At 42.4% G+C, this 17,860-nt stretch overlaps 1 protein-coding gene across 1 annotated transcript; it reads left to right on the top strand.

Annotated features, from left to right (window-relative positions):
* Positions 1–11,650: 11,650 nt before the first annotated feature.
* gapdh (glyceraldehyde-3-phosphate dehydrogenase) lies at positions 11,651–16,527 on the top strand. The gene is made up of 12 exons (XM_048260344.1): positions 11,651–11,713; positions 12,247–12,292; positions 14,020–14,119; positions 14,221–14,327; positions 14,425–14,515; positions 14,701–14,816; positions 14,932–15,013; positions 15,127–15,278; positions 15,434–15,512; positions 15,675–15,758; positions 15,940–16,037; positions 16,188–16,527. The coding sequence occupies exons 2-12, from the start codon at positions 12,270–12,272 to the stop codon at positions 16,255–16,257; spliced, it is 1,002 nt and encodes a 333-aa protein (XP_048116301.1). The 5' UTR covers positions 11,651–11,713; positions 12,247–12,269; the 3' UTR covers positions 16,258–16,527.
* Positions 16,528–17,860: the final 1,333 nt, after the last annotated feature.

The raw sequence follows: 17,860 nt of genomic DNA, 5'->3' as shown, positions 1-17,860 counted from the left end.
TACATTTACACTTGCCTTCATAGAACTGGCTCATCTGTGTAATTGCAGCAAATCCTGCTGCTAATAACATTGTTATTGTTTCCTGAGATGGTGTGGGAGTCATCACTGAATCACCATTAAAAGCTTCAAACCAAAGAGAAAGAAACTGGTTATCTTTACCCACCTCAGCTGTTCCATTGCTATCAACTAAAAATACCAAGTCATAGAGAGGGTTGAGGGTCTATTGAGGAGGCCCATCCAAGATTAGTGTGCACTACACTTTGACTGAGGACACCACAATATTGTTTGTTGGGGATGTTAAATAGTGCAGTGTTGTGTGGATATTACAACACAGTTTGCCTGGTACCACAGGTGTCTTTCATCCCAACGGCTTTGACTGAGGACATCAAAGGAAATTCAGGCAGCTGATCAACTAGCAAGCATTCTGCTTAGTGAAGTCACTAGCTGGTTGGTATGAAACACTTCACCAGAATGGTTAACCTTCTTATAAGGCACTACAATTACTATAAATATTCATAGCACTTTTTTTTACAACTTTTTTCAGCAATCATCCCCCAAACAAAACTGAAACCCTGCGTGGAGTTTCTCTGGGAATACTGAAGGCAGGGATGAGCTACCTCTCTGGAGTGATTTGTTTGGTCCTTGGTTGAAATATAATGTATGTTTTTTTGCACACAAGCATCTGCTAATAATATAAACATAAACACAAACAAATGCAACTTCCTGCACAATTTCTGACTGCACCTTTAAATCAGTGATGTATTATTATGATATAATACATCAAACATATTAATGTGCATTTTGTGCACTTGCTGTATGACAGTGGTTATGAGTACATTTAGAGACTGCAGTGTGTGCCCATCGGCCTGTAGATGGTGGTGCTGAGCGAAGGGTGGGTGAGTTTTCTGCTGATATAAACACACACATTCACAAGAGATAAACACACACATTCACAAGAGATAAACACACACATTTACAAGAGAGAAAGTGCAAGATTGAGCTGCCCGAAAGTGGAAAACTGCAGATTTCACTGAATAACTAGAGATTGCACCTAAACTAGCGATTGCACCTAAACTAGAGATTGCACCATTGCACCCAGGATTCGCACACAAGATGACAACATTTTTGTGGTTTGTAGGAGCCGCATCAACCTAGCTAGTCCATAACCTAGCTAGTCCATAACCACTCATTTGATGTTGCACCCCCAGTAAAACAATGTAAATGCAAAAACATGCGGCTTTAATTCCCACTTTGGTTGAGATCTTCTGAACTGCAGCAACTTGTGATTATGACAGATATGTGCCAAGTTCCATGAATTGCTGCCCATGGGGGGTCTGTACAAATATATCAGAACTCCCCCTATTACCGTCGGTCCTGTATTTCCACCGTCTTGCGTGTATGTGTCACTTAATATCAATTTCTATACAAACCAAGACAGCGGACTCCTAAAGAAACGCAAGCACCCACACCATAGGTGTATCTAAATTAGCTATGTACCAAAAATGACATTTTACAGTGACTTGAAGAGCTGTAAACAGTGTTCAGGGATGGATTACTGCACGGGCCTACCGGGCCCAGGCCCAGGGGCCCAAGAGTTCAGGGGGCCCTGAAGCCCAAGCCTTTGCATGGAATTATTGCCTCAATATCAACAAATCAGGATGTAGGCTATGAATCTGATTGAATATAGTATTGGCCATCCCCAAAATGCACCAGAATACTGGAAATCACATCAAACAAACTAAAAAAATTCTGGGGGAGGACCCCAAACCCCCCCTCCCACATATACAACAATTAGTGGGGGGCCCTTAATACATCTGGGCCCAGGGGCCCGAAAGTTCATAATCCGCCCATGACAGTGTTGTAAGGCTGCGTGTACACATCCGTTTGGAGCTCCAGTGGAATTTTAATTTCATGACGAGAATTCTCGGTCTAACTGTTCATGTGCCATTGAAACGGCGTAAATAGGCGACCCATCAGGCCAGCACTATAACTCCGAGCGTGGTAAACAAAATCAGATAATCAAAATTCAGGCAGTAAATGCTCCCGTTAAGAACCAAACCAGATTTTGTTCAAATCTACACACCTATGGCTACTGAAAAATGTAAGGTTCATTTAGCAAATGTTATTTTGAAATCTTAAAAAACATTGTTGTTTTAGAATGTCCTAAATGGTGATAATTGGGGTGTTACGATATATATTTTGCCTTTTCACCCATTGGCCTGTAACGTTGCAACATTGAGCCACTGACAAGCTCTTTCACACACACTTATAAACTGTGAGACACATTCACACAGTTATAACCTGGAACATACACATGCAGGCACACATATACACACACACACACACACACACACACACACACACAGTTATAACCTGGAACACACACATGCAGGCACAGACGCAGTTATAACCTCCCTGCTGAAAAAAACAGCTAGAAACCAGCTTATGCTGGTAGCTGGTTTTAGCTGGTCTTTGCTGGTTTTCTTCCAGCTCTTGCTGGTCTTTGCTGGTATAGCTGGTTGGGCCACCAGCGGGATAGTTTTTTATTACTGTTTACACACATTTTCAAAACTCTGTGTCTATTTTTCAAAACTCTACACACAAAACCCACAATTGCTCACACAAAATGCAAAATGCCTCAAATCTCCAGCTAAATGACACACAACATTCAAAATGTCATAAACACATCTCTAAAGCATACATTTGGCACACATTATAAACACTTTTGTCATAAAATTACATTTTGGAAAACAACATTGAGCTAATGGTCATTTGGGGACAAAAGACAAGTTTGGCGTAAAGTTTTTGTAGAACATTGCGCTGGTTGGTTCTGAACATTTCAACCGGAAATCCTCTAACAGATTGAAAGGGTCTATACCTTTACAGTTTTTCTCAATTGTTAAAACATAATTTATGAAACCTTGCTCCATTTTCTTAAAACATCAAACACAAAACCTCATCTTCAAGCACTATTTACAAAACCTGTGACTCCTCTTGCAAAATCAAACTTTCGCCTCAAAACAGATTTACAAGTGCAGAAGTACACTGTTCTCAAATCATAAACAAAGCAATCAAAATGATATACACTATCAAGCAATTTTTTGTTTGTCCTCCTCCTGGTACCCTTATTTTTACAGTACTGTAGCCTGCATCTCACAAACTTGTCTTTTGTCTCTATGATACTGTAATTCTTGTTCTTTGTTGTTATGAACCTGCAACCAGTCAAAATCTATTGAGCAGTCAGTACAAGTGGAAAGCACAATGTTCAAGGCCATACAATATTGTACAATATACACTAATTGATACTGTTTTTAGAATTGATTTAGATTAAGTGTTAGTATAATTTGTATTTTAGTATATTTAGTATATTCTTTATGTTCTACTCTCCTTATTGCTTAGTTGTGTTTTTTAGTTAATTGTTTTGATTTATATGTGTAGTCTTTATTTTTGGTTAGTTTACTAAAATGTTTGGTTTAGACACCTGGGGGCAGTAGTGGGCACAGGTAAAGGTGAATATAGGTAGGAAGTAGCAGGAGGCCTGTATGCACCTGGGTGGTGGGCACATGTTTTTTTACCAGTGTGAGAGATGCCATGTATTGTTTGCTGCAGCTGGAACTAAATAAACCAGCCACAAAACCCGAATCCAGCCTGGAATTGACTTTATTTCTTGCCTGCGTACATCACTTGCCCAGGGTGCCGGAAGTTGTCGTTTGAATGTTTGAGTTTAATTTACTTTTGTTGACAAACGGCCACTACAGGGTGTTAGGTAGAAAATTGTGTGTGGTGTTTCTCAAAATGTGTTTTAGGGAATTGAAAACTGAGTCAAACACTGAGAATTAGCATGGTTTTGCAGATTATGGTGTTTGAAAGACATGTTTAGAAAATTGTATGACAAGCAAAAATGTTGAAAAAAACTGTAATGTATTTCTTTTGACAAGGAAAAAAAATAGCCACATACAAACATACAGTATGAATTAAAACAACATTATCTCCAGGGGACTGAGACAAGAAATATAATGTGGAACCAAAATGTGAAAATAATATTTGAATGTTAGGGTTTCGCTGGGGGTGATGGGGTAAAGCGGCAGGGATTGAGAATTCCTCAACTCCAAAGTGAGGAATGACGTAAAAGGAGGAATAACGAGAACCATTGCTGTACGCTTCAGCAGCTCCATTTCACTACATATTTTACAGTGTACATACTGTTTTGCATTTTTTTTTTGTTCAAGTAAGACAAAAACATAGTTTAAGTTTAAATTTAACTTCAGCGATTGCGTGGTTAAGGATTTTGTATTATATATATTTTGATAATATTTGAAGTAATTATTTCGTCTTTAAAAAAAAAACCATCTCCGAGATTGCCGAAGTACCACTAGCGAGAGTCCGCAGACCACAAGTGAGATTTACTTACTGTAAATGAGATTTACTTACTGTATGCCTACTTTCCATAAATGTAGGCGGTCTTGCTATATTACATAGCCATCTTGTGCTTCACTTGCACTAGGAAAATGGCATCACTGTGCATCTAGCTTTTCTCTCATGATTTAAGATTGGATGCATGGTAGCTTATTTTATAATATCTTGTATTAGTTCCCATGGTTCCTTAAATGATCACAGTGGTAAACAAGGCACAGAAGTGTGCACAGGCTTCCCTTTTCCCTCAGAAGAAATGGCTGCAAGTTGTTTGATCTTAAGACACATGTGGCCCATTTAACCATCGGCAAAGGTCTGTCTCTCTCTCTCTCTCTCTCTTTTCTCTCCTCTCTCTCTCTCTCTCTCTCTCACCTCTGTCATAAGAAAACTGGAAAAGGATTGTCCTGCCCCCTAGAGTATGTTGTGTGTCAGTGAAGTGAAATGGTCTTCAGTGACGGGTTTATTCTCCACCTTATTGTATCTGCTCCATCAGTTTCAAGGTAGAATAATCAGGATTGTCTCTACAATGTAAGCGTGTGACAGATTCACAGGTTCAAAAATGTTTAGGCTACTTGATATAGAATACAATCCACTGCACTGAGAGAGTTGGCTTTAGTTTTCAAAATGACAAATGTGTGATGAAGCCAGGAACACTGAGGGTCAGTGATGGGTTGAATGCAGCACTAATATTGTACCAGTAGGTGGCGAACAAAGCGGCAATGGCTAAACTGAGCTATCAGTCGGCCTGCTGAGACAGTGGGTCTCGGTCGGTGTGTCTGAGCACTGTGGAAGGTTTTGGACTTTGTGTCCCCACCACAGCACAACAAAGCCCACCATTTAAATTAATAAATAACAACATCAAAGCCTGCCTGCACTCGCAAGGGTTGCATGACCCTCGGAATGCATCCAATTAGGATGTATAGGTGTGCACCTTCGCTGGCCAATCACAGAGCTCCTGTCAGGCCACACTCACAAAGATGTCACAGAGCACACTACAGACGCACGCAAGTCTCTTGCACGCAAGTTTCTTGAATTTCCCCTGGGGATCAATAAAGTATCTATCTATCTATCTATCTATCTATATATCTATCTATCTATCTATCTAAGTCTTACGCAACTTTCAAACCACTGGAGTTCTGATGCCATTCACTACAGACATCCGCAAGTCTTACGCAACTTTCAAACCTCTGGAGTTCTGATGCCATTTACCCCCATGCAAATGGAGCACATTGCTGTACAGTACCTCAGAAGTGCTCTCACACCCCCTCTTATATACCCCCAGAGAGCAAATGGTGGGCCGGGATCCAACGCCGCTCTATATCTGTTCCTGGGTCAGCTGGTTGCTTGGCTAGTGGCTGCATGTGACATGAGTACTAAGGCCAGTTAGAGTTGCCACCTGGGTGTAAGTACAGGACTTGGATCAGGGGAGACTGAGGATATTTATAGCATAACCCAAGCCTTGTTCCAGCATATTTCTTTGGGGGAAGGGGTCAGTGAGAGAGGATATGAAAATGAGTGTGTATGTGTGTGTGTGTGTGAGTATATGTGTGTGCGTGTGTGTGTGTGTGTGTGTGTGTGTGTGTGTGTGTGTGTGCATGCACATTTGTGTGCCTGTGTATATGGTTTACGTGTTTGGAAACTGCTGTATTCTCACAAGGATTTGTTGAAAGAGAGAGACATGCATAGCTATACAACCCTCAACAAAGTGTGAAGCACTTTGTGATCCTGTCTGTATATAAATAAAATGTACTTACTTACTTACTTACACACACCCCCCACACACACACACACGCACACACAGCTTGACCTTTTCTTAAACACTTTGACCTTAAGTCATCTGGGGTGAAAGAGGAGTTGTCTGCAAACACGTAGGTCATGACAGTTCAGGCATGCGAAGTCTAATGGCCATTCATGACAAGCAAGACACACTCTTCAACAGTCACATACACCATACACACACACACACACACACACACAGACTCTGAGCTGGACAAAGCAGCCAGCGGAAACTTACAATACTGAATCTTACAATACAAACGTGCCTTACCTACACAACGCTGAAAGAAGTCAATCACGCCCACTGATTTGATGATACCGGAACACAAAGTCCGACAATTTGCTTCCTTCAGACACAGGTCTTGTGATAACCTCTCTGTACCCTCTTTAAAGTTTACAATACTTCGGTTTGTCTGTAGGGACCCTCACCACACTACCACAGAAGTGTACTTATATTTTGAGCATTTTCATTGGTATAAATAGCGTTTGTTTTTGATGTGCTAGCTTGCCTCTTAGCTTTCACTATAAGCCATTTCATTGTTAATGCAAACAACTCAAAACTCCACCAATTAACCTAATTTTGCTCTCAAACGAATGTTTGAACTTGTTATCTATCGTAAATAGGTCCTAGGTTGTTTCAACTCCATCATTTCCTTTAAGGGTGCACGTCCCCCTTTTCATCACCACACTGTGTCTCAACCCATATGGAGTACAGTTGAGACAGTACCTGCTACAGACACCCATCTTTAATGATGTATACTTAACTAACCATTCATTGCAAATTTGAAAAAAAAATAAACACATAGCAATTGCAAAGTGTTTTTAATTTAAATTCATTAATTTCATTTAAATTAGCGTTGGTTAAAAGGAATAAAACATGAACAAAATATGTGACACAGGAACAGATATGGCGAACACTACAAATGGAATGTTCAAGTAATCACACTATCAATACAATGTGTATCATTGTACCCCGCTGACCTCCTCGGACATTTCTCTAAAATGACCTTACATGACACAATGTCATAAAATATGCCAGGTTTTAGGGCACAGAATAATGTTTGTAATGATAGCAGTCACATAAGGGTAATGGGCTATTCATTGTGGAAGGTACATGGTGAAGTGAACAGCTTACTTTGAAAAAAAAAAGAACGTTTGCTGATATGTTTGGATTGGAGATACCTGCGTTGTTCAAATTTTCCATGATCAAAGAGGACACTAATACGCATGTGCGTAGCAAAAATCACAACTTGGACATGCTGCGCACGCAAGATATTTAAGGTGTCTCAACTGTACACATGTCTCAACTGTACTCAGTCTACCCTACCAAGGGATATATTAACAAGGGGTTAACACCCATTCTTTATGGAGATTTAAACACAAGAGTCTTAGTCCATGTGTGGCAGCCGATGGGAATAGACGTGGCATTTGGAAGGATCAACCCATAAAGATGCATCCTAGTTAATAATAGCGTGCAGCAAGTTGGTCTGTTTGCTAGCTGAAGTTGAGAAATGCTGACTACAATACTGTAAACTCCAATAAATTACTCGACTCATAGTGTGTTGAATGCCCTGAACTGTTTCTTTCACTAAGTCACTTTTTCTGAGTCAGACCCCCAACAAATGGCTTGTGCATGCACGTCTCTCTCGCTCTGTGTGCATATGTGTGTGTGTGTGTGTGTGTGTGTGTGTGTGTGTGTGTGTGTGCATGTGCGTGTGCGTGTGCGTGTGTGCGCGTGCGTGCAGGGACTGAAAACGGAATGATTTTTCATTCTAAATTGGAACCGATTAGAATGTTATAGAAGAATGGTTAGAATGTTTAGAATGTAGAAGAACGCTTAATAACATTCTTTTAAAAATTACATTGCCTTTACAAATTGATTTATGGCCGGTGGCACAATAGTATAGGCATTTTTTCTGCTCACCAGCCTTAAAGCTTAAATCAAAGCACATATCAACACTGGGCCTGAATTCAGGCATGGGGCGAGATTTGAAAGTAGGCAGTTAGCTTATATAATATTAGATGTTCAAAAATGTCTGATGGCCTAACTTCAGGCACAGAAAATGTTCTTGCTTTAAGCCCTGTTATAGCCTAACCGTGGTGCATCGACTGCATGACACTAGATATTTTCTTAGTGTCTCTGGTAGCCTATGCAATTTTACACAATGTTTCAGTAATTTAGGCTACATACTTGGAAAAGGCAGTTAGATAGTGGAGGATTTGAAAATTATTTTGATCAACTCAATATACAGGAGAGACACTGGTTCATAAATAGGCCTAGCCTGATATACAGGAGAGACACTGGTTCATAAATAGGCCTAGCCTAATATACAGGAGAGACACTGGTTCATAAAATCGGACTAAATTCATCCTATAAGGGGTCGTGGAACACTGTGTGGGCAGGTTTCCAAGCCAATGATCTTGAATAATATTCATAGAAAGGTTAATCGGAATGATAAATAGCCTACTGTTATTAACCGCTTATCTAAAGTTGAAAATAGTGTTTTCACTCCGAAACATGTGAAATTGGTTTTGTTCCCATTTTCGGTTATGTTCATCCAAAAATGTTGTTCGTTTCTGTTTTTTGTTTTCTTTGAACCGTTTCTAATCCCTGTGTTTCAAGTTCAAGTTCAAGTTCAAGTTTCACTTTATTTATCCTTGGAAAAGGAAATTTAGTGTGCAGCAGGGTGTCTAAAACACATACACAGTAAAAGCCCCGGCAGATGCCAACAACATTGACAGCACAGCACAGGACACACAACAACAGCACAGGACACGCAACAACAATGGAGACACTCCTTCCCCTAAAAAAAAAAAACAATGACCGAATTGGACAGTACACAGGTACATCTGTCGTTATCAGCATGGACAGAATAAATAAGTAAGTAAATAATCACATAATGTATAAAAGATACAACAAATCTGTGTGTGTGTGTTTATGTGTATGTGTATGTCTGTGTATGTGTATGTGTATGTGTATGTGTATGTGTATGTGTATGTGTATGTGTATGTGTATGTGACTGTGTGTGTCTGCATGTACATGTGTGTGTGTGTGTGTGTATGTGTATGTGTATGTGTATATGACTGTGTGTGTGTCTGCATGTATATGTGTGTGTGTACATTTGTGTTTGTTTATACTGTATGTCTCTGCCCGTGCACGTTTATGTGTGTCTGCATGTGTGTGTCTGTATGTGTGTGTGTTTATGTGTGTGTGTTTATGTGTGTCTGCATGTGTGTGTGTGTGTGTGTGTGTGTGTGCTTTTATGTGTGTCTGCATCTGTGTGTGTTTATGTGTGTCTGCATGTGTGTGTGTGTGTGTGTGTGTGTGTGTGTGTGTGTGTGTGTGTGTCTGCATGTGTGTGTGTGTATGTGTTTATGTTAGAGTGCAGTTTGGGCCGCATATTTCTGTCCGAACCTGGTCTGCGTCCGACAGAGTTGCATCCGAACCCGACCCGAACACGACAGGCATGTCCGGTCCCGACCCGAGCCCGATGCAGATGATACCTCAGTTATTCCCATGCTAGTGATGAAACGCTCACGTTTGTGGATAGCCTGTCTTTAGCCCATTAAATAACTGTTAAAATGGAATTCTTAATTGGCTACAGAATCAGATGAGCATGCATGCACGCAGGAGGTCACATACAGGGCACATTAACACAAGAGGCCCAAGCAAGCATAGCCTGTTGAAATAGAATTAAGTAAGTATAAGTATACTCTTTTGATCCCGTAAGGGAAATTTGGTCTCTGCATTTATCCCAATCCGTGAATTAGTGAAACACACTCAGCACACAGTGAACACACAGTGAGGTGAAGCACACACTAATCCCAGCGCAGTGAGCTGCAACAACAGCAGCGCTCGGGGAGCAGTGAGGGGTTAGGTGCCCTGCTCAAGGGCACTTCAGCTGTGCCTACTGGCCGGAGTTCGAACTGGCAACCCTCCGGTTACAGGTCCAAAGCGCTAACCAGTAGGCCACGGCTGCCCCTCAATTCTAGTCTTACCATTGATGAAAAGTCTTGAAATGAACTGCAGCAGTCATTGAAACTACTGATCCATATGCAGCATCACGTTAATTGGGGCAACAAGGCACAGAGTTCTCTCTCCTCCAATTGAACGAGACGGCCTTATACCGGTAGCATATGTCTTTACCACAGTATACAATGCAAATAGGCATACCTCCACATAGTACGCCTAGACTTCCCTTTGAAATGCACATGTGTTGTCACGGCTACATAAACAGATCTTGCACACAGGAAGAAGGCTGTTAGAAGAAGGTCCTATTTTATTTTATTCTCAAAAAACAAACTTTTGCATCATGTAAAGCAGACGTGTTGGTTACCCAACATAATAAGCTACAGTATTTTAAATGTAAAACATCCAATACATATCGTGCCAATATGTCCGAACCCAAACCAAACTCGAGTATCATTTCTAAATATTTGTCCGAACCCGACCCGTCCTGTCGGCCCAGTCCCGTCAGGCTCGGGTTGGGTAGGCACACTCTAGTTTGTTTGTGTCTGCATGTGTGTGTGTGTGTGTGTGTGTGTGTGTGTGTGTGTGTGCACATGCATGTGTGCATGTGTTTATAGGTGTGCATGCGTGTACGTTTGTGTGTATGTGTAAGTGTGTGTGTGTGTGTGTTTATGTGTAAGGGTGTGTGTACATATGTGTGTGTGTGTGTGTGTATGTGTGTGTGTGTGTGTGTGTTCATGTGTATGTGACTCAAGGCCTTAAGGCATAGGTCCCTATTTGCCCCCCCCACTCACCCACGCGGGGCCAGAGAGAGGAGGAAGAGGAGGAGGAGGGGAACAAGGGATGAAGGAGTGGAAGAGGGAAAGAGTAAGGGTCATGGTCTTTCCAGCAAATGTCATCCCCAGGAAGACCAGCGATATGATCCCCTGTAGCCTGACAGTGTGCCCGGCCTCTGCTGGGCCCAGGAGAAGGTCAACAAGGGACAGCCACTGGCACAGATACTAGTTTCTCTCTCTAAGGACTTTTAACATCATCTGGTGCATCCTGGTCCCATTTGGGCTTTCATTTGTAAGGAGAAATAGGGAAATACAAAAGCAAAGCCTTGTACAACTGACCACATGAGACTGTGATATGCAGCAATCTTACTTATCACAGCTGGATCACATGACATGGTGGTCTGTGTGCCAGGGTGCGTTATGTTATGATATGTTATGTTATGTTATGTTATGTTATGTTATGTTATGTTATGTTAGGGCTATGCTATGAGAGACATTGTGTTATTTATTGTATACCACTGACATTATGACTGCCTGGTTATCATAATCTTACATAAATAGGGCATGCATGTATTTCATTAAATAGGCCTAAAAGGCAAAATTGCAGCATTTCAGACCTTCATATCATGAGTAAGGAAATTCTGCGACCTTGACATTTTGAAGGGGCGGGGTAATCAAAAAGGGGCGTGAACCAAACGCCTGGAATCTATAAACTCAAACGGCTCCTAGCACCACTCACACAGCAGCTGTTGGAACGTGCAGAGGCATCTCACAAACGGTAACTACTGCTACTTTCTTCCAAAACTAAATGAACTGATGCTCTCTCTTATGCTGCAGAGTTCTTCTCTCTTTTTTCTGCATTGTAGACTCCTGAACTTCAATGTTTTAATTAGCTACTAGAAGCCTATTTCAACTAATCGAGTTGGTCTTGAAAAATATTTGTTCGCTAGGCCACTTGTTTCTCAGTCAATGAAATTTCAAATTCCAATTGGATGTCGTGTAGGCTACTTGTGGTAAAGAGTAGTATCTGCCACCTGCATCAACTTTGCTTCCACACGGGTCACTTGAACTAAAGCCTCATATGCTGACATTCACTTGGGCGAAAATATGAGAAATGATTGGCATAAAGGCGGTTGCAGCACCGTGCGCGTTGTAGCATTCTGCTGCTTTCTCAGTTTGCCAATATGATGTCCGCAATACATTAGCCTGACTTATCACAGCCCCGTGTACTTTGTGCTCTGTGAAGATTGAGATGTCCGGCTGCTGTCATAAAGTCGATAACTGTTTAATAACTAACTTCTGTCTCTTCAGAGGACAATCCCCAGTCAGTCATAATGGTCAAAGTTGGAATTAATGGGTGAGTACACTATGCACTTTTTAGTTTCCTTTACCTCTTTTCCTCTCTACATGTGAATTGCATGTCTGAATATTATTCATGGATTTAATCAGGTCCCTATCCACAGCTGTATAAAATCAAGCACCTTGATTATCAATGCAGACCGCATGGTGCTTGATTAATACACCTGTGGAAAGGGACCTGATAAAACCCATGAATAGGCCTACTATGAAATCTTCTCCACCATCGGCTACTTTGACTTGATTTCTAGACTGCAGCAGCTCAGTTTACCAGTCTCGATATTTATGGACTAACACCTGAATGATTTTGACATTATTTTGGCTGTAGCTAGTTGGTTAAATGTATTGTGGCTGGTTGACTCCCACTATTTGCTAAGCGTACTCCATGTCGTCAGAGTGACGCTGAGAAACGAGTTGCGTTATCTCCCGCGGACGCTTTGGAACTCCCTTTGCCAAAGTTCACTCTCTGACCTCGAAGTGATTCTCCTCGCGTTCAAAAATGGTGTGATCAGGACAATATCTGACCACAAGGCTGTGAACTTGTTGAAAGTCACATTGTTTTCGCTAGTATGCCTAAGCTTAGCTGTTTTTCTGTGTGGCCTAATTATAATGGAACGTTACGACATGACGCTGAGGGCAAATTGGATATAGAATCGCGTCATGCCATGTTATTAGTTAATTAAGATGTAGGCGACTCAAATGACCTCACCTGTTGCATAGTACAGCTATTCTGTTAGTTTTGCCATATGGTTTATGGTGACCGTAAATGATCACTTGTTCTTCTCCATGCATGGGTCTGGTGATTTAAAGATGAGATCAACTAATCTAGTCTCGCATCTCATTATGTCTGTTCCCTTGAAGTTGTCTACCTAGTTAAACAATAACTTCACTAGTCCAACAGTCCAAGATGTCTGTACAAAAGGACATTTTAAAACATCACTTTCTCAATAGCAGTTCACAGCATGCGATGTCTATCTTGCCATTAGCTCAGAAGGAACCAATCCAAGGGAGTTTACTAAATTAATCACTTTAAAACAACTAATTGGATGGATCCTTTGAAGGATTTTAAAGACTGTTGAAGTGTTGTAGTTAAAAATGAACTGTCCTAAAAAATCCACACTAGCATTTAACATGGAGCCCACTTGCCCTATTGGATTATGCATGTAGAACTTGGCTACTTGTACTACACACACTTACTGTACACATTTGTGTGTGTATATGTGAGCACGGTAGTCCCTTACCTCTGTCCAAATATTGTAATCTGAGCAGAGCCACTTGTTACTGTGGCAGTAGTGATATATTAGCCAGACTGCTGTTGCCCCTCTAGGCCATACCAAAGGTCAGCAGGCCCAGGGGATGAGGTCACTTTCAAGTGGCTTGAGCAATCTGTGCTCTTCTGCCATCTACTGGCCAAATAGGATGGTGCAAATCGCAACAAATTAGTGACTCATAGTCCCATCAATTTTAAAGTTGAACTTCTCAGCACAATCTGTTTACATGGCAGCTCTTAAATTTCCCCTTGGGGATCAATAAAGTATCTATCTATCTATCTGTCTCTATCTATCTATCTATCTATCAGTATGGTGAACATAAATGAGTCTAAGCCATAGATCACTGTATATTCATCGCTCTAGTAACATTATCTTATGTGTTCATGAAGGCATAATTGCTTGAGTATAATCTGAGCAACAGCCCTTGAGCCAACTCAAGTGTTTCTTCATGTTTCAGATTCGGTCGTATCGGCCGCCTGGTCACACGTGCAGGTTTCATTTCCAAGAAAGTAGAAATCGTGGCGATCAATGACCCCTTCATTGACCTGGAGTACATGGTGAGCACCGCGCCTAATACAGGCCTAAGGGCTCAGTTTGTGTGCGTGGACCTACTTTGACACGCGTGCTGACTCTGTGGTCACTTGTTGTGTCCGTCCAGGTGTACATGTTCAAGTATGATTCCACCCACGGCCGTTTCCATGGTGAGGTCAAGGCTGAGGGAGGAAAGCTGGTGATTGACGGACATAAAATTACCGTCTTCAGCGAGTAAGAAACACACACACACACACACTCTTTGGTAGTGGAGCATAGTTCCAAATCCATTTTCAGTGTCGTGTAACTGTGCATGGCTTCCTTATTGCAGGAGAGACCCAGCCAACATCAAGTGGGCTGACGCTGGAGCCCAGTATGTTGTGGAGTCCACTGGCGTCTTCACCACCATTGAGAAGGCCTCTGTACGTAGCCCTGTTAATCATTAGCTGCTTGTACAAGAATAAATAAATACTTTGAAACCATTTTGATCATTACTATCTACAGTTTCAAGGTAGCCAAAAACTAGCATTTGTTTATGTGTGGGATTTGCCATTTCTTATTGTAAATCTCAATTGGTGTTTGTATTCAATTGTTTGTTTTTACACAGGCTCACCTGAAGGGCGGCGCTAAGAGGGTCATCATCTCTGCCCCCAGTGCTGATGCCCCCATGTTCGTCATGGGTGTCAACCACGAGAAATACAATAACTCCCTCAAGGTTGTCAGGTGAGCTGCGTGTCCTAACTTAACTTTTCCAGTATGCCTGTCCGTCTTTAAGTCTGTTTTTAGATTGATGTTTATTCTCACGGAAAAATGTTATCCTCCCTTTTTAAAAAAACAGCAATGCCTCCTGCACAACCAACTGCCTGGCTCCCCTTGCCAAGGTCATCAATGACAACTTCACAATCATTGAGGGTCTGATGGTACAGTATTAAGACTTCAATCCCACCCAAAGCTTTTTCATAACGTTAATGTCCAATGCGTCATTTCAATCATCCTCTCCCAATCTGCTCTCCCTCCCTCCATCCCTGCACAGAGCACTGTTCATGCCATCACAGCCACTCAGAAGACGGTGGACGGCCCATCCGGCAAGCTGTGGAGAGATGGCCGTGGTGCCAGCCAGAACATCATCCCCGCCTCCACTGGCGCTGCCAAGGCTGTGGGCAAGGTCATCCCCGAGCTTAATGGGTAAGTAGCACAGTACACGTGTCCGGTTGGAGGGTGGGCAGTACTCTCACTCCAGCGCTCTAAGGTTCAACAAAACTCAATACGAAGTCATCTATACGTAATAAAATCCTTTCCTTTTGTCCATTTTTAAATTACTACCCCCCATCCTCCTCCAGTAAGCTGACTGGCATGGCCTTCCGTGTCCCCACCCCCAACGTGTCAGTTGTTGACCTGACTGTCCGTCTGGAGAAACCAGTGAGTTGGCGAATCACACCACCCTCAACTTGTGCTCACTCGCATTACACTTTTTAAAATGTATTTTTATTTTTTTATGAATGTTTGTTTATTGCCTTTCATCCTTATAGACTTTATGGCTGAATATCACATTGAGTGTCTTGATTTGTCTCTGCGTGACAGGCCAAGTATGAGGACATTAAGAAAGTGGTCAAGGCTGCAGCAGATGGCCCAATGAAGGGATTCCTGGGATACACAGAGCACCAGGTGGGGATCTAAAGTTAATGTTGACTGGTGTTTAGCAAACACTTTTATCCAAAGCGGCATGGACTGGCAACAGTGTGTTCAGGTATCCAACCTGGACCATGTGGTTGTCAGGTGGTGATGTTACCATGGCGATGTTGCCGCTGCTCCACAACGCCCTAACCACCGTTCCTCCTCCTCACAGGTGGTGTCCACAGATTTCAATGGCGATGTCCGCTCCTCCATCTTTGATGCCGGCGCTGGCATTGCCCTCAATGACCACTTCGTCAAGCTGGTCACGTGGTACGTCCATGCACCCACTGCTCATTAAAACCTGCATGTACAGTGCAGTGCAGTGTGCCAGTTCACCCACCCTGTCTCACACATGGGCAAGGAGCCATTGGCATAATAAACCAACAGAATGGTCACCATTGCTTTCCCTCTCTCCTGCAGGTATGACAATGAGTTCGGCTACAGCAACCGCGTCATTGACCTGATGTCCCACATGGCTTCCAAGGAGTAGAGCTGACATTGCACTTCCTAGATACTGACTTGCTCTGCCATCCACCCACCCACCCACCTTGAATGAATGGAGATTCCTGCCTGAGGCAGTCTGCTTGGGCTGTTGGGGAGGTGGGGAGGGAGAGGCAGCATGCCTAGTCTGGTGACCAACTAAGTTTTTGTATGGATAAAGCCCTGTTCTGTTCTTGTGTGAGGTTCTCATGTCTGTCGCATGGGTGATGTGCTGCAGACTGGGAGAGCAAAATAAAAGTCCTCTGTTTGTGAGAATTAACATTTTGTTTGTGCATTATTGTCTTGGGAGTTTGCAGAATTCAAATGGAGAATTCTGAAGATTGACTTTAGAACCTTAAAGTGATTATGTAGCAAACTCCTAATGACCTTGACCTGGCCTTGCTATGCTGTCCAACATTATATGGTGCAAAGGCTATTGTAATTATGTGATTTTTACTAGTGACCGTAACACGACCACTTCCAGGACGATCATTGCGATTACAAGACCTGGATAAAGGCCTGCTCACACAAAGAACGATAACGGCCAAAAAGTATCGTCCTAGCTAACGTGATGGGCTTACTTTTCATCCTGAGGAAAGTTTTAGACATCCAGTAACTTGTACAACCATAACACAAACGCACATCTCGCGTGCATAAAAATAAAAAGAGCAGCGCTTGATTCCTGCCGGGTGAGAGCGCCGCGGCCAGACATTTTGGGTGCTGAGGCAGCATACTAAATATATAAATAGTTTTTCTGCGTGAGAAATACAATGTGTGGCGGGAGAGCGTGACAAAAGACTGAAATGAGTGACTGTCATGCTCAATGCGTGACACTTGAGAGCCCTGCGTTCAACTGCAGATGGTTGAGCCTGCACCATTACACAAAGTCCTCCACCAGGGTCCTGTACTCGTTCTCCTGTCCATCCCTGATACACCCCACAATTGCAGTGTCGTCCGAAGACTTCTGCGTGTGATATGACTCAGAGTTGTAGCTGACGTCAGATGTGTACAGGGTGGACGGGAACGCTGAAAGCACAGTCCCCTGAGACGCTCCGGTGCTACTGATCACAGTCTCTGAGAAGCCGTCCTTCAGCTTGACCAACTGCGGTCTCTCCTTCAGGTAGTCTGTAATCCAGGATACCAGGTGAGCATCAACCCCCATCTGCACAGGCTTGTCTCTCTATCTTAAAGGAACCGTATGTAAGAAAAATATTTCAATTAATCATAAAATGGCCCTGATATGTCACTAGACATTAAGAAATCATGTTCATTTCAAATATATCACTGACAACAGTAGTCTGGCCAGGATATTGTCATTTAAAAAGTGAAGTTGCAGCCCTCAACTGATGTTGATGTGTTTTGTCATGTCATGTTGTGTTTTGGCCTGATGCGCCACCCTCCACCTATCTACTAATCACAAAGTCAGTAGTGTTTCGCCATCAGGGTTGGCAACCTCGAGTCAGGGGGTAGGGGGAGGGGATCCACCGCTCTACAGTATTTTGAAAGTGATTGCAGTACCAGATTTGGCCACAATCTTACATATGGTTCCTTTAAAGGCTGAATGGTGTTAAAGGTTCTGGAGAAATCAAAAAACATGATTCTCACAGCACTTT

This window comes from Alosa alosa, chromosome 13 (genome assembly GCF_017589495.1).
Source record: "Alosa alosa isolate M-15738 ecotype Scorff River chromosome 13, AALO_Geno_1.1, whole genome shotgun sequence".
NCBI lineage: Eukaryota > Metazoa > Chordata > Actinopteri > Clupeiformes > Clupeidae > Alosa > Alosa alosa.
The sequence above is the reverse complement of the archived record's forward strand: the minus strand, read 5'-3'. Positions and strand labels throughout refer to the sequence as shown.

What these genes read in the sequence shown, in the direction of transcription:
- gapdh (XM_048260344.1), top strand. Translation starts at nt 12,270, where the DNA reads ATGGTCAAAGTTGGAATTAATGG. An exon ending in TCATTGACCTGGAGTACATG is followed by an intron (nt 14,120 to 14,220) that starts GTGAGCACCGCG and finishes GTGTCCGTCCAG; the next exon opens with GTGTACATGTTCAAGTATGA. An exon ending in CCACCATTGAGAAGGCCTCT is followed by an intron (nt 14,516 to 14,700) that starts GTACGTAGCCCT and finishes GTTTTTACACAG; the next exon opens with GCTCACCTGAAGGGCGGCGC.